We start from the raw sequence: 14,737 nt of genomic DNA, 5'->3' as shown, positions 1-14,737 counted from the left end.
CTGAAGTAGCGGGTGCTCTGTTACCGCAGCAGGCACAGGTTCACTGTACCTGTGCACCCTACCATGGCAGCCACACTCTTTCCACGGCTCCTTTCCTCTATCCCCCCGGAATGTCGGAACCTGCAGCCTCCCCATCAAAGGCCCACTCACCCTGTAGCCTCAACCACAGTGACAAGGGCACTATGACTTAGATACCAACGGATCCTTGCTGTCAGTCTATATTTCCAGGCTGCTTATCCCCTCTGAGTTTAAGAACCCTACTTCTTTCCTTCTAGGTATATCTGCCTGGACTCAACCTTTTATCATATACCCTGATTTCTGTGTTCACTGTCTGGATTTAAAGCACTGCAATCAAACCAGTCCATTCTAAAGGAGATCAGTCCTGGGTGGTCCTGGCTGTTCTTTGGAAGGAATGATGCTAAGCGGAAACTCCAGTACTTTGGTCACCTCATGTGAAGAGTTGACTCATTGGAAAAGACTCTGATGCTGGGAGGGATTGGGGGCAGGAGGAGAAGGAGACAACAGGATGAGATGGCTGGATTGTGGGACCCTAAATGGGAAACCTTAAAAAGAAGAGCTAGCTTTGTGGTTTATAGCTAAGACGGCACCTGGCGGAAGAGATGAGGGTGCGGCCTAAGTTGTTTGTCAAAACTTTTGATTGGCTCTCTTGATTTCCGTGCACGTAGACAGCGCGTGATCACCATAGACTCCTGTTATAATGATGGCACATGATGATTTGACCTTTAATGTGACTGGTACAACTATGGAAAGTCCCTCGCAAACCCCTCCCTGCTTGCCTTTATAAACCAAGAGCCGAGGGGCTGGGTTGGCGGACAGCAGGCTCACCTTTCCTCAGGACCCCTCGGCTTTGCTGAGGGAAGAGTTCCACTGCCTCTCTCTCTCTGTGGAGCACGCCCCACAGAAACTGGCGCCCAACGTGGGGCACAAAGCGGACGGACGGAGGTGATGACACCGTGCGGCTCTGAAAGAAAGAACGACGAGGGACCCTAGGCTGGTCGCAGCGTGGAGCTCCCCTTCAGAGGAGTATAGCCCAAGGTAATCCGGATTTCAAGGTGGGCCCCCCTCTGCTTTGAGGGAAGTGGCAAAAAACTCTCCTGACTTATTTTCCTTCTCCTCTTCTTTTCTGATCTGTCCTTAATTCCTTTTTCAGGAGTTTCAGTGAACAGGCAAACAGTTGTGGAGGCAATTGATAGATCCTGGCTAGGGCCACTCTCTGGAGGACTTTGAAGGCCCCACAACAGGTAAGCCTCAGTAACTAGAGCCCGACCGGGTGAAACTCCCCTTTATTCATTTTTAACTGAGGACGTGGCCTAAAATCTTCCCTGTGGGCACAGGTCAGGCACTTAAAGGCCATTAGGGCGTCTGCCACTTGAAGACCCCCGTGGCAGGATAAGGGGGTCACGGAACGGGCTAGAAACCTCTAGGGTGCCCACCCCCAGCAAGAAAACTTCCGTGCAACGACACAGGCACATAAACAGTTCCAAAAGCATACCACAAGCCCAACTTTCTGGCCGCCACCACTCCCGGTAGGATTTTTGGTGGTTGTCCTCAGTGACTTTTCTTTCTATTCTCCCTCGGCAGCATGGGAAATAACATCGGGAAATCTGATGAGCCCGCACTCAGGGCACTGAGATATATGCTCATAAGCAGGGGACTTGAGATTTCTGACTCACAGGCCATTAAGGTCTGGGGGACATTGTACGGTTGGCCCCCTGGGTTGCTTCGGCCAATCTGTTCTCTTGGGACACTTGGGATCGAGTACAAACCCTTACTAGGCAGCGAGAGGTTCGATACGGTGAGGAGCCCCCCCTTAGGGTTCTGTCTAAACATTTCAGCCCTCAAACTCCGCTTTTCAAGGAGCGAGGAGCATGTCACTGATATGGGTACCCCCAATTCAAAATCAGAAAAACAACGGGAAATTCCCTGGCCGATAGAGCGTCCTCCCTTACGATCCAAGCTTGTAACTTACAAGATGCCTATGATCTTCACAATCTTACTCATATAAATTGGAGAGGGCTACATAAAAGGTTCCCACAGATCCCTATTAGAGAATTAAAGAAAATTATACATACTTGTAAATCCTGTCTTCCTTATTTACAAGTATCACCTTTACAGCCCTCAGGAGTAAACCCTCGAGGGCTAAAACCCAATGTGCTGTGGCAAACTGATGTGACCCATTATTCCCCTTTTGGAAAACTTAAGTATGTTTTTGTGTCTATTGACACTTACTCTCATGCCTGCTGGGCTACTGCCCACATAGGAGAAAAAGCAAAACATGCTCAAAGCCATTTTTTACAATGTTTTGTGACGTTGAGCCTTCCCCATCAAATAAAAACAGATAACAGCCCTTGCTTCATCAGCCAGAGCTTACAGAAATTTTTCCAACAATGGCACATTCGTCTTAACACTGGAATCCCACATAACCCCCAGGGACAAGCCATAATTGAGCACCACCATCAAAATTTAAAGGCTCAATTACAAAAACAAAAAGAGGGAATAAGCCCTCACCAGCAACTTGGAATGGCACTCTTTACTCTAAACTTTTTAAATTTTTCAAAAAATGAACCGATACCATGTTTTCAAAAACATTGGTCTAACCAAGAAATAAAACCTGAAATACAAGTGCGATGGAAAGACCCCATCACTGGCCAGTGGAAGGGGCCCGATCCACTCCTTACAATGGGAAGAGGATTCGGATGCATATTCCCCATTGGGGACCCCAGCCCTATATGGGTGCCAGCAAGGAATCTTAAACTTACACCACAAGAGAGAGGTCAAATCTCAAAATCTGACACAGATTAAAGAGACACTCACATATTGAGCCCAAGAACAAAAAGTTCCTGAGGCAATCTTTTTCCCTTTCAGATCATTGATGCCGCGACCCTGGTGGACACTGCTCCTGGTGATCGTCGGATTACCTATCCTCTCCTTGCTGACCTTCCTCATTGCCACGGCTGTGCAACAGTTTTTAAAATCTTTGAAGCCTGGGTTTAACGACACACAAGGCCATCAACTATGAGGGTACAACAGTGTCAGCATCCGTGCTGGGAGTTCAACAAGCTCAGACCATCGAGGTTATAAACAGCATATCCACTGCCTCTGCTCAAGTATTTCAAACCAGCTCGAACACCTGAGATCCGCCATAACGCGACTCCAACAACAGCTTGATCTCCACGCCAGAGCGATTGAGACGTTGAGTGTTCTGACGCACATAGACTGCGATGTGAGATACCCCAGCTTTTGTTTGACAGCTTTTCCAGTGTTAAATGAGACTCTAACAGGTAAAACAGGGAGCAATGGACCTATGGGACTGGATACAAAGTCCATTTACCTGGTTTAAAAATACCTTCTATCTGACTGTTTTTGTTATTCTGCTTGTTGTGATGTTAAAGGTAAGAAATCTCACAACCCGCGATAGGTGCTTACAGCAAAAAATAGTTATGCTTGCCCAGGTCATGGAAAAGGAGCCCCATTTGGGCACCCACAAAACCCCTGGATTAATTTAGCCCTTCAAGAGATTAACCGAGACAGATAAATAAAAGAGTTCTAGATGCCCACCATCTAGAGAGATTCTGCCTAGCCCCCAAGAGGTGGCTGGATAGCCAATGACAGGTAAGACCCTCAGAGGAGGGCAACCTAAGACAGGCACAGCCGCGAGAGGGGCTGGCGAGGCTGGAGGTGGGCCACCCACAGCTTTACGCCTTGCTCTACAGAACATCAATACAAATGTCTCGAGGGCTTAAATAAAATAAAAAAGGGGGAGATGTGGGGCCCTAAATGGGAAACCTTAAAAAAGAAGGGCTAGCTTTGCGGTTTAGAGCTAAGATGGCGCCTGGTGGAAGAGATGAGGGTGCAGCCTAAGTTGTTTGTCAAAACTTTTGATTGGCTCTCTTGATTTCTGTGCACGTAGACAGTGCGTGATCACCATAGACTCCTGTTATAATGATGGCACATGACGATTTGACCTTTAATGTGATTGGTGCAACTATGGAAAGTCCCTCGCAAACCACCCCCCCGCCCCCCCCCCCCCCCCCGCCGCTTGCCTTTATAAACCAAGAGCTTGCAGCAATAAAGCGGAACTGCTTAGACGGAACCCCTGTCGCGTCTGATTGTCTCTCGCTCGCCGAGGGGCTGGGTTGGCGGACAGCAGGCTCACATCTCCTCAGGACCCCTCGGCTTTGCTGAGGGAAGTTCCACTGCCTCTCTCTTTCTGCGGAGCGCCCCCCACACTGGATGGCATCACTGACTCAATGGATGTGAGTTTGAGTGAACTCCGGGAGATGGTGATGGACAGGGAGGCCTGGTGTACTGCGATTCATGGGGTCGCAAAGAGTCGGACACAACTGAGCGACTGAATTGAACTGAATCAACTTAATGAACTAGAGACCTCAAATGCCCTCCACACCTCCAGCTGCCTTAACCCACTTTGAACTCATTCACAGAAGTCTCAAGTGCTTATTCTGGAATCATTCATTTTAGTTCTAACAGTCACAGATCTAGCCCAACTCCTTACTCTTCATGTGGCCTTAGGTAAACCCTTTCAGAACCTGCCTCCTTGCTTCCCATCATGGCTCGCATCAAAGCATACTCTATGTTCCACTTCATTTGATGAACATCGATTTAGCACCTGCTGTGAGTCAGGCTTTGGGGTGGGTATTGAGTAGAGGGTGCTGAGCAAATCAGAGACCCTCTACTCAGCAAAGCTGGACTCAAGTCAAGGAGATAAGGAAGGGTCCACCTAAGCAAATAAGCATACAACCAACAGGGGGGTGTTTGGGTGAAAAAATAACTGTGGGGGCATGCATGTAGAGTGGCCAGTGAGCAAGTATGGCTTAGAAAAAAGACCTCTACAAAGGGGAGAGGCAATCATATGTCAACACCTGATCACAGCAGAGATTCACTGCAAGAAGAGCCCACAGTGGTCAGCAGGAAGCCCACCGTGCCCAGAGCCCACGTGCTATGCAGGGAAGCACAGGTGACATCAAAACGACATCACCAGCCAAGCCACCAGCGGGAATCTGGTGCGAGGCACAATGGGGAGTCAGGAAAAGGTTTCTGGCAAAGGAGTAAGATGATCTGCTTTACGTTTTCAACAGATCATCAAAATTAAGTTTTACTATTGCAATATGAGGGTCATCCCTCGGAGTCAAGAAGGTGAAGGGATCCTGAGGAAGGAGGTGCCCATGTGCTCTGGTCTGTCCTGGGGGGGTGCCCGTTTTCCCTGCCATTCTCAGATCATTCTTATAGCCCCCCTTTCACTCTCTCATAGGGGTCTTAAGGGAACCACCCTGGCCAACTCACTGCAGGGATATTCCTCAGGCTGATACCCGGAGTCTTTCCAAACCTGCTCCATCAGATCTCCACCTCACAGTGTCCTGGGCTCTGGAATACAAAACTGGCCTGCTGGATGGGACATGGATTATCCCTGCTGCCCTGGCTCTTGTTCCTACTTCTGACCACAGGCTCTGATCACCTCACTATCAGACAGACCCTTGAGGGCCCAGCCAAGGAGCATCTCCAAGAACTAGAAGAATGAATGGCTTCCTTTTCTGCACTTTCTCTATGGTAACAGTCATCATAGGTTCATTATCATAGGTCTGCTTTCTCTGCTAGAATGGTCAGTACCCCATGGTAAAGGCAGTAGCTTTCCTGTGTATTTCTAGGTCCTCGCCACCCACCGCACAGAGCTGGGACTTGAGACAGGACTGCTGGACGAATTATGCAATGTAAAAACAACATATAATACAGAGTAAGATATAAGGATGACTGAAGATTTTAAAATTAATTTCTCCAGGAGGCTTAAAGCAGTATTGCCTTCATCTCTAGACAATTTTCAGTCTCCAACTTCAGCCTCATCCATTAGAAAGTGACAACAAGCTATTTTTTTTTTACTTTTAATAAATGACTAAAAGCTAAAAATCTTTATAGTGCAAGAAGAAGTCTAATTTTAGGAAACCGAACAACTTGAGTGTTTTGGTAATGAGTTTCTAGGTAACTGTGAAGCTGACATAAAACAAATTGACACATCCCCAAGTTACATCCACTCACCACTCTTAAATGATCCCGAAAAAATCCTACTCAGGAGAAGTTTCTGACGTAATTGTAGAACTTCAGCTTCCAAGGCTTCGACTTTTGATCTCCACCTTGATTCCTGCCCGGACACCATCCTCGCAAGATGCTCTGTGTATTCTCTGCTGCTTTTGTCTGCTGGTTTGGAGCGGATAATTGCCAAGGCCAGGGCCAGCTTTGAAGTTCTCAGATACCATGTTTGATTATCCATCTTGTTTTTTGTCCCTGTCATGTAATAATAAAAAAGAAAAGTTACAGAAATTCCTTTTAACTTGTATTTTTTTTTTAGTGGATAAGTCTTTTTATTTTATTTTGTTTTTTTATTTATTTTTATTTATTTATTTATTTATTTATTTTATTTTTTATTTTACTTTACAATTCCATATTGGTTTTGCCATACATTGACATGAAAAAGAGTACATTTCATTTAATCAAAATTGATTGCATGGAATAACACTAATTAATAAGTTTACATTGGAAGCCATCTAACAGAACAATTTCTCAAGAAGTGAAGGCAGTGTGAAAAAAAAAAATAAAACAGAAGAAAAACGCAAAAAGATGCACATTAAGTGTATTAAGATTCAAAGCAGTAGATCCAGATAACCTGACAAATTCTTGGACTGCAGAAAAACAGAGATTAATTCATTTAGTGATTTCTAACCAGAGGCACACATAGGAATCTCTGAGGGAGCTTTACACATACATAAATGCCTGGTCTCATCCCTCCAAAATTCTGATTCAGCAAATCTTGGCTAGGACTGAGGCTTTTATACATTATAAAGAGTTCACTGAGTAATCAGAACCACTAACTTAAATCGTTCATTTAAATTTAAATCCTTCTCCCCTCTAATCCACCCTAAGTCTTGAACTCCATGCTTCCCAAGCCTGCATTCCTTTACCTCCTGTTTGTGTCTCTAACCAGGCCCCTCCAATCCATATTAAGAACAATCTTGCAAATATTTGCACCATTTAAGCTGTGACTCTGCCTTGAATCCACACCTCCAAAGATTTCCAACTGCCACTGTGAGCAAACTTTTCCAAACCAGCACTGGACCACAGCCTGACCGTCAAGAGGACAACACAACACCGCATTCAGTGGCTCAATGCCATCATCCCTTCTGAAGTATAAACCCCTGCAGACCGCCACCATGACTGACTGAGTTTCAGGGTTTTGCACATAAAATGTGTGACATTAACATTTTTAATCAATGGTTGAAAAGGACAATGGTGCAGAAAATTCAGGACTTTAACTGTCACATCTACCTGCTAACACAATGCCAAATTCCACATCTCAGACTTTGTTCCCATCAGTTTCTCAAGGCTATTTCTTCCACTGTGGTTGGATCTCAGTCATACAAATAGATGTACACAGTCCCAGTTCACTCAGATTCACATCTCCGCTCCCGAATTTTCCCAAATTATGACGCTCCAACTCTTACAGCTGCCAAGGCCCTGTGTACACCTTTCAAAGAACAGTGCATATACCCTCATATCCAGTCTTACCAGATGTATGCCCTCCTCTGCAATGATTACCTATCTGATATCCTACAAATTTTCACTGACAATATACAATCTAACAGGTAGCATAATGCTGTTTTATTATAATCAGACATGAACACAAGAATGTATATATATATGTATATATAAAATACAATGTATATTATAGGAATATTTATAGTATTTAAAATTGGGCAATCAAATAGTTAAGTAAATAATGGTATATTGTATAAATAATTACACATCCATTCAGTATTGAATTTTTAGAAATATTTTTATTATTAGCACATGGTGTTAACAATATACTGAACGGAAAAAACAGTGAGTTCATGAAATTATACATATAATAGGTTGCTCTTAATTATGTGTTAAATTGGAAATACAAAAGTTAAACAGGACTCCTCTCTACTGGAGAATTATTACTGATTTTTCCATATTTCTCTAAATTTTCCTGATTTTCTACACTGACTACATATCAAATTGTAATCAGAAAAACATTTCTAAAAGATGGATTTCTAAGAGCAAAGTACAGCTGCCATGTTCCCAACCTTTCACAGCTGTAGAATGCACCACGGATTAGCTGCTGTTAAGATGGACAAACTAATGAGAGCTGTGGCCCCGCTTACTTTAGCCCAGGTACCAACCGTCTCACTCAGCTGGCACGCCCTCCATCCGCTGCACTGGCCATGGCGAGCAGGAGACCATGGCGAGCGGGAGACCACGCCTCTTGGCGCTTCCGAAAGCGCCCTGGGCAGAGCGCACACAGGTGTGGACGTCGCTCCCTAAGGAAGGCTGACACTCACAGGCAACAGTGCTGAGCACAGGAATAATAAGATTAAGCGACCTGCGTAAAGTGTTTCTGTTAGAAGAGAATCTGACACTCAACTATGAATCGTGGGAATCCTGACCAAAAAAAAAAAAATAAATAATAATAATAATAAATAAATAAATAAAATATATATATATCAGCTTATTAGCATAAGAAGACAAAGTTCTCCGGATAATAAAAACACAGCAAACTCCTGTCATTTTGTGGAGATATTTAATTAATTGATTTAAGCAAGCTCAAGCTGATTAATTAGATGTTCTGATTTTTAAGTTATCTGATGAGATGTTAAGGGGCTTTCCTGGTGGCTTAGATGGTAAAGAATCTGCCTGCAATGCAAGAGACCCGGGTTCAATCCCTGGGCTGGGAAGATCCCCTGGAGAAGGGAATGGTTACCCACTCCAGTATTCTTGCCTGGAGAATTCCATGGACAGAGGAGCCTTGCCGGTTATAGTAAATGGAGTTGCAAAGAGTCGGAAATGACTGAGCAGCTAACACGTTCACTTTCACGTGATGTTAACAGTCTTAAAACATGCTGAGTATCAGTCAACAAAAAAAGATCACATTATAAAGTCTTCTTGGATCATATGTATACCACGGTCATTTTTCTAAACATTAATCAGAATGAAATGTACCACAAATAAGCAGAATACAGTTCCCAATAGGCATCTTTGGTACAGACTTCCATGGTAGAAATCACATTCAAAACGCACATAGACTACAACCTATATCCAAACAGAGAAGGCTTTTATTAATAAACCCCTTCCTGATGTCTTTAATTTTTTATGTGTATATTATAAACACATGGTTCTTTATTTTAGAATAGCATTCCTATCCTCAAAGTGCTATTTGCAAGGTGAAGGTAATTCTATTTCCCTTAAAATTTCATGGAGAAAAAGATAAGCTTCCTAGATATATCCTCTGTTTGTTTAATTGAGAAAAGAATTAGTAGTAACTTTCAGAAAGTCTTTTGTACATTCATTTTATGTACAAATAATTATAGTAAAGAATTAAAATGAACACTTAATGTTCCCCAAGAAGGTATTTAGTGTCACTGAATTCTTAATAGCTTAAAATACAAAATTTTAATGGTCTTTTTAGAATAGCACATTTGATCAAATGGGCTTTCTTTTCTTGCATTTGGGAACAGTCCTTACCATAGCAAAGTTCCCCACAGGGTAACAGAAAAATCCTCTGACTTCTATTCTGTTTCAAGCATGCGCGCAGCAACAGCTACTCAATAAATAGTATTCTGGCAGTTTTTATCTACCCTGTATCTGCTACCCCCATTTTCCCCTACTGAACTTAAATATGTTATCAACTAACCAATTCTCCATACTATCAAAGCTGTTTTGAATTATAATCCTGAATTCTGAAGTTGGTTCACCTCCAAGATCACTGATGAAAATTCTATGAAGCAAAGAGCCCCAGGTCACTCATATATAACTAGAGAACAATTCAGGAAAATATTTTCCTAATATGTACACAACATCTTCAAAATATTTATTCCCCTTTAGCTCAGCAATGCAAGTTCTAAAATTTTATCTTGAAGAAATGACCAGAACTACTGTACAACAAAACTTTATGCCCCTAAATGATCATACAGGATTATTCATAACTACCAAAAAGACAAAACAAAACTTGTCACCAGCCTGAATATACACACAATAGAAACACATTAATTAAACTATCAAATATTACAAAATTTAATTGAAAATGCTGAGAAAATTTTAAAGTATGAGAAACTATTCCCCACATGCTAACTACAAATGCAAATGTTAACTACTATATGCAAAGCCACAAGGGGATAATGCCTCACACCTGTCAGAATTCCTATCATCAAAAAGAGCATAAACAACAAAGGTTGGCTGATGGGTGGGAAAAAAAGGCAACCCTTGGACACTGCTGGTGGTACTGTCAATTTGTACAGCCACTGTGGAATAGTACAGAAGTATCTCAAAAAGCTAAAAACAGAACTAGCATGTGATCCAGCAGTTCCACTCCCAGGTATATATCCAAGAACAAGAACAGTAATTTGAAAAGCCACATGTACCCCAATGTTTATAGCATCATTACTATAATACCCAAGATATATGCAAAGCATCCCACTTGTCCATCAAGAGATGAACGCATAAAGAAGACGTGGGGTGCGTGTGTGTGTGCATAAATAAATAACATGGACTATTACTCAGCCATGAAAAAGAAAGAACTTTGCCATCTGCAGCAACATGGATGGACTTGGAGGGCACTGTGCTCAGTGAAGTCAGTCAAATGAAGACCAATGCTGCATGGCATTACTCATATGTAGAATCTAGAAAATACAACAAACCAGTGAATCTAACAAAAAAGATGCAAGCTCACAGATAGAGAGAACAAACTAGTGTGGTACACACCACTTGGGAGGAGAGACAGTAGAGGAGGAGGTAGAAACTACTGGGTGCAAGATAGGCTCAAGGATGTACTGTACAACATGGGGACTATACCCAATGTTTTGGAGTAACTGTAAATGGAATGTAACCTTTAAAAATTGTATAAAAATAAGTATATTTTTAAAAATTATAAAAAAGAGTAAATGCAAAAAAATCAGGGAAAGAAGAACGAAATCACACACATTAAACATGCTCAGAAACATGTAACTCTCCAAGTGTTTGCAGAATTGAGGAAACATGGCCAAAGGATGAGAGTTCTGCCTCCTAGGTTTTCTAGTCTCCCCTCCTAACCAGCCTTGACAAAATTCTGCTAATGAAATCAAGTCCCCCTGAAACCGAGTTCCCTTACTGAGTTTTTACTAATCTCTGTCCAAATCTTTATTCCCTTTCTGGTGCACTCTGACCTCAATTCTATACTAACTGAACAATAACAGAGAACAAATAGTGTTATTGTCAATAAAATTGTTAATATATTCAAATTCCCTAATAGGTATGATCATTAATGTACAAACTCAGGTTGTTTCTCCTAACAAGCCTCTAAGCCATGAACCACTTGGCCAGATAACCACAAACCAGAGACATCCTGACCTCTGAAACTATTATTAAGGATTAAGAAATGTCACAAGACATTTTTCCAAAGAAGACATACAGATAGATAATAAACACATGAAAAGATACTCAACATCACTCATTATCAGAAAAATGCAAATCAAAACCACAATGAGGTACCATCTCACACCAGTCAGAATGGCTGCTATCAAAATGTCTACAAACAATAAATACTGGAGAGGGTGCAGAGAAAAGGGAACCCTCTTACACTGTTGGTGGGAATGCAAACTGGTAGAGCCACTATGAAGAACAGTGTGGAGATTCCTTAAAAAACTGGAAATAGAACTGCCATATGACCCAACAATCCCACTGCTGGGCATACACACCAAGGAAACCAGAATTGAAAGAGACACTTGTACCCCAATGTTTACTGAAGCACTGTTTACAATAGCTAGGACACGGAAGCAACCTAGATGTCCATCAGCAGACGAATGGAAAGAAAGTTGTGTTACATGCACACAACAGAATATTACTCAGCTATGAAAAAGAATGTGTTTGAGTCAGTTTTAATGAGGTGGATGAAACTGGAGCCTATTATACAGAGTGAAGTAAGTCAGAAAGAGAAATACCAATACAGTGTATTAACACATATATACGGAATTTAGAAAGATGGTAATGATGACCCTATATGCAAGACAGCAAAAGAGACACAGATGTAAAGAACAGACTTTTGGACTCTGTGGGAGAAGGTGAGGGTGGGATGATTTGAGAGAAGAGCATTGAACCATGTATATTACCATATGTGAAATAGATGACCAGTGCAAGTTTGATGCATGAAGCAGGGTACTCAAAGCCAGTACTCTGGGACAACACAGAAGGATGGAGTGGGGAGGGATGTAGGAGGCGGTTCAGGATGGGGGCGTGCATGTGTGCCCGTGGCTGATCCATGTCAATGTGTGGCAGGGGCCACCACAGTGTTGTGAAGTTACAGTCCTCCAATTAAAATAAATAAATAAAATTTTAAAAATAAAATTAAAGAAAAACTAAAAAGGAAAGGAAAGAAATGTCCTAAGACGATGATTAGTCCCAGCACCTTTGTTCTTCCCCTTTAAAAAGTCCCTAACTCAAAGCCCAGGGCTTCCCTGGTGGTTCAGCAGTGAAGAATCTGCCTGCCGATGCAGGAGACGTGGGTTGGCACAATCCCCTGGAGAAAGAAAAGGCAACTCGTTCCAGTTTTCTGGCCTGGGAAGATCCATAGACATAGGAGCCTGGTGGGCTACAGTCCATGGGGCCACAAAGAGTTGGACACAACTTAACGACTAAACAACAACTCAAAGATCAAGTTAGAATGGATCTGACGCTTGCCTCCCACTCCCTTGCCTGGCACCCTGCAGCAAACGCTGTGCTTCCTTCACAACCTGGGGTCAGTAGACAGGTTTGCTGCATATCAGCTGAATGGACTCAAATTTTGTTTGGCAGCATTTAGCTTGTGGACCTCAGATCCTTCCATGTCCACAAGCAGATGCAGGCCCCCTCATCAGATGTGTTTTGTGTTCCTTCTAATTCAAAACACACAGTGGATTTGGAAGCAGGGGGCAGGGTTAGCCTTCCAGGAAGACTAGGCAGCAGGACACTTGCCACTGTATTCCCAGTGCTACAATCTGCACCTGGCTGACAGCAGGCCCTCTACCGAGGACTTGACGGGGTGAACGAGTGACTGAATACACCAGTGCAGGTCAGACAGTCACGGAGAGCCGCCTGGGCGGCAGCTCAGTAAGACTGTCAGTTACATGCTAGGGAGAAGAGCACTGGAGGGAGAACGGTTCAGGAGGGGAACTTAGTGAACCTGAAGGGCACATCTGTCTCTCTTCACTTTATGAGGCATCTTTCTCAACTGCACCCAATGAGTCTACTCCCTCTAAACTTACGTCATTCAATAGTATGCCCTTAAGCTTTCACCAATATAATTCTTGAGTAAGAAAATACAAGATAAAATCTAATTTATACACAGGATTAGGTCAGAGGGAAAGCTATAAGGAAGAAAACTGTATTTTTATTTCATGTGAACCATTCCCTTCCCAAAAACTGAAGAATACTGGACGAATGCTCCCCAAACGACTGAGCTGAACACAGTAAGCCAAGATCTGGATGCTGGAAGAAGATCCCAAGGACCAGAAGGCAACGTACATTTATCAACTATCGGTCTGGGGACAGCTCAGCTATGGCCATGCCAGAACAGTAAATCGTTACTTTTTCAACAGGTTCAGCAAAGTTTGGACGTTTAGCATGCAATTTTTATATCAGATCCAGCTGGCAAATTCCCTAATTATTGTTACAGTTTCAGTACATACTGTACTGTGAAGTGTTCTGTGGATTAACATCACGTGAAATTTTACACAGAAGAATCAGGAGTTACTCAAGATCTCCAGTCTCTTCACTTTAATTATTAATGGGGCCTTTGAAAGCCTTCTCCGCAGAGTCTGTGTAAAACAAGAGACTTGAAAAGATGAAAGAATACTTACTCTTTTTTTTCTGTTTCATTCCCATCATAACAGGCCAACTATCTATAATTTTCCTGCTATTGAAGGACTTAATTAAACATAGACTTAAATTGTCTAGTTTCTTACCATGGTTTTCTTTTCATGTAACCACCCAACTCTCAACTTTTGATTCCTCAATGCCTCTTTTTTGGCATAGGAAAGATTCCCTCTGAATTCTGGTAAGGACTATTACACACAGGGAAAGTGCAAAACACATTTTGTAAGTCAGCAAAAGTACACTGATTCAGAAATGCAGAGCTATGTATATTGTGCACAATCAGTAATCATCTTCTATTATGTGAATCCAGAGAAGGAAAGGGGACCCTGATACCTACTATTAACACATACTTAGAAAATAAATTAGAAGAATTATAAGTTTTTCCTAGTTATACTATTTCAAACACTTTATAAAGACACAATCCTTATCACAAAACAATCATATTGTTCTGTTAGAAAATGTGATAATCTACATGATTCAAATTCACAAACTGCACAGATCTGGAATCTTTGTCAGGTTGTATTCTGGAAATGGAAAAAGTCACATGTCATAAAATGAGGAAGACTGTAGGATGGAGCCAGTGACCAAAGCAAACACCAGAAGAGGTAACTGAGAGAGATTCAAACAGTGTTAGGAGAGTGGGGCTTCTGGGACCATATGAACCAGGGCCTGAGCTTCAAGGAAAACAGAAGACTGAACTTGGCAGATGGTGGGCAGAGTCCTCTGGAAAAGGCCCTAACCAGAGAAGCCCTCTTTTGGAAACGTTAGGAAATAAGATGTGTTTTCTAACTGCTATCATGTCCCACCA

The 14,737-nt window shown here is 42.5% G+C and overlaps 1 protein-coding gene across 1 annotated transcript in view; it reads right to left on the bottom strand.

Moving 5' to 3' along the window:
• MEI4 (meiotic double-stranded break formation protein 4) overlaps positions 1–6,309 on the bottom strand; it is a 119,406-nt gene extending 113,097 nt beyond the window's left edge. Inside the window, exon 1 of the mRNA XM_040239329.1 lies at positions 6,070–6,309. Coding sequence (XP_040095263.1) covers positions 6,070–6,301 — 232 coding nt within the window. The 5' untranslated portion in view covers positions 6,302–6,309. The remainder of the gene's footprint in view (positions 1–6,069) is intronic.
• Between the last annotated feature and the right edge of the window lie 8,428 nt (positions 6,310–14,737).

The sequence above is a fragment of the Oryx dammah genome, unplaced genomic scaffold (genome assembly GCF_014754425.2).
Source record: "Oryx dammah isolate SB20612 unplaced genomic scaffold, SCBI_Odam_1.1 HiC_scaffold_4, whole genome shotgun sequence".
Lineage (NCBI taxonomy): Eukaryota > Metazoa > Chordata > Mammalia > Artiodactyla > Bovidae > Oryx > Oryx dammah.
Note: the sequence above shows the minus strand (reverse complement) of the source record. Positions and strands in the feature narration are given on the sequence as shown.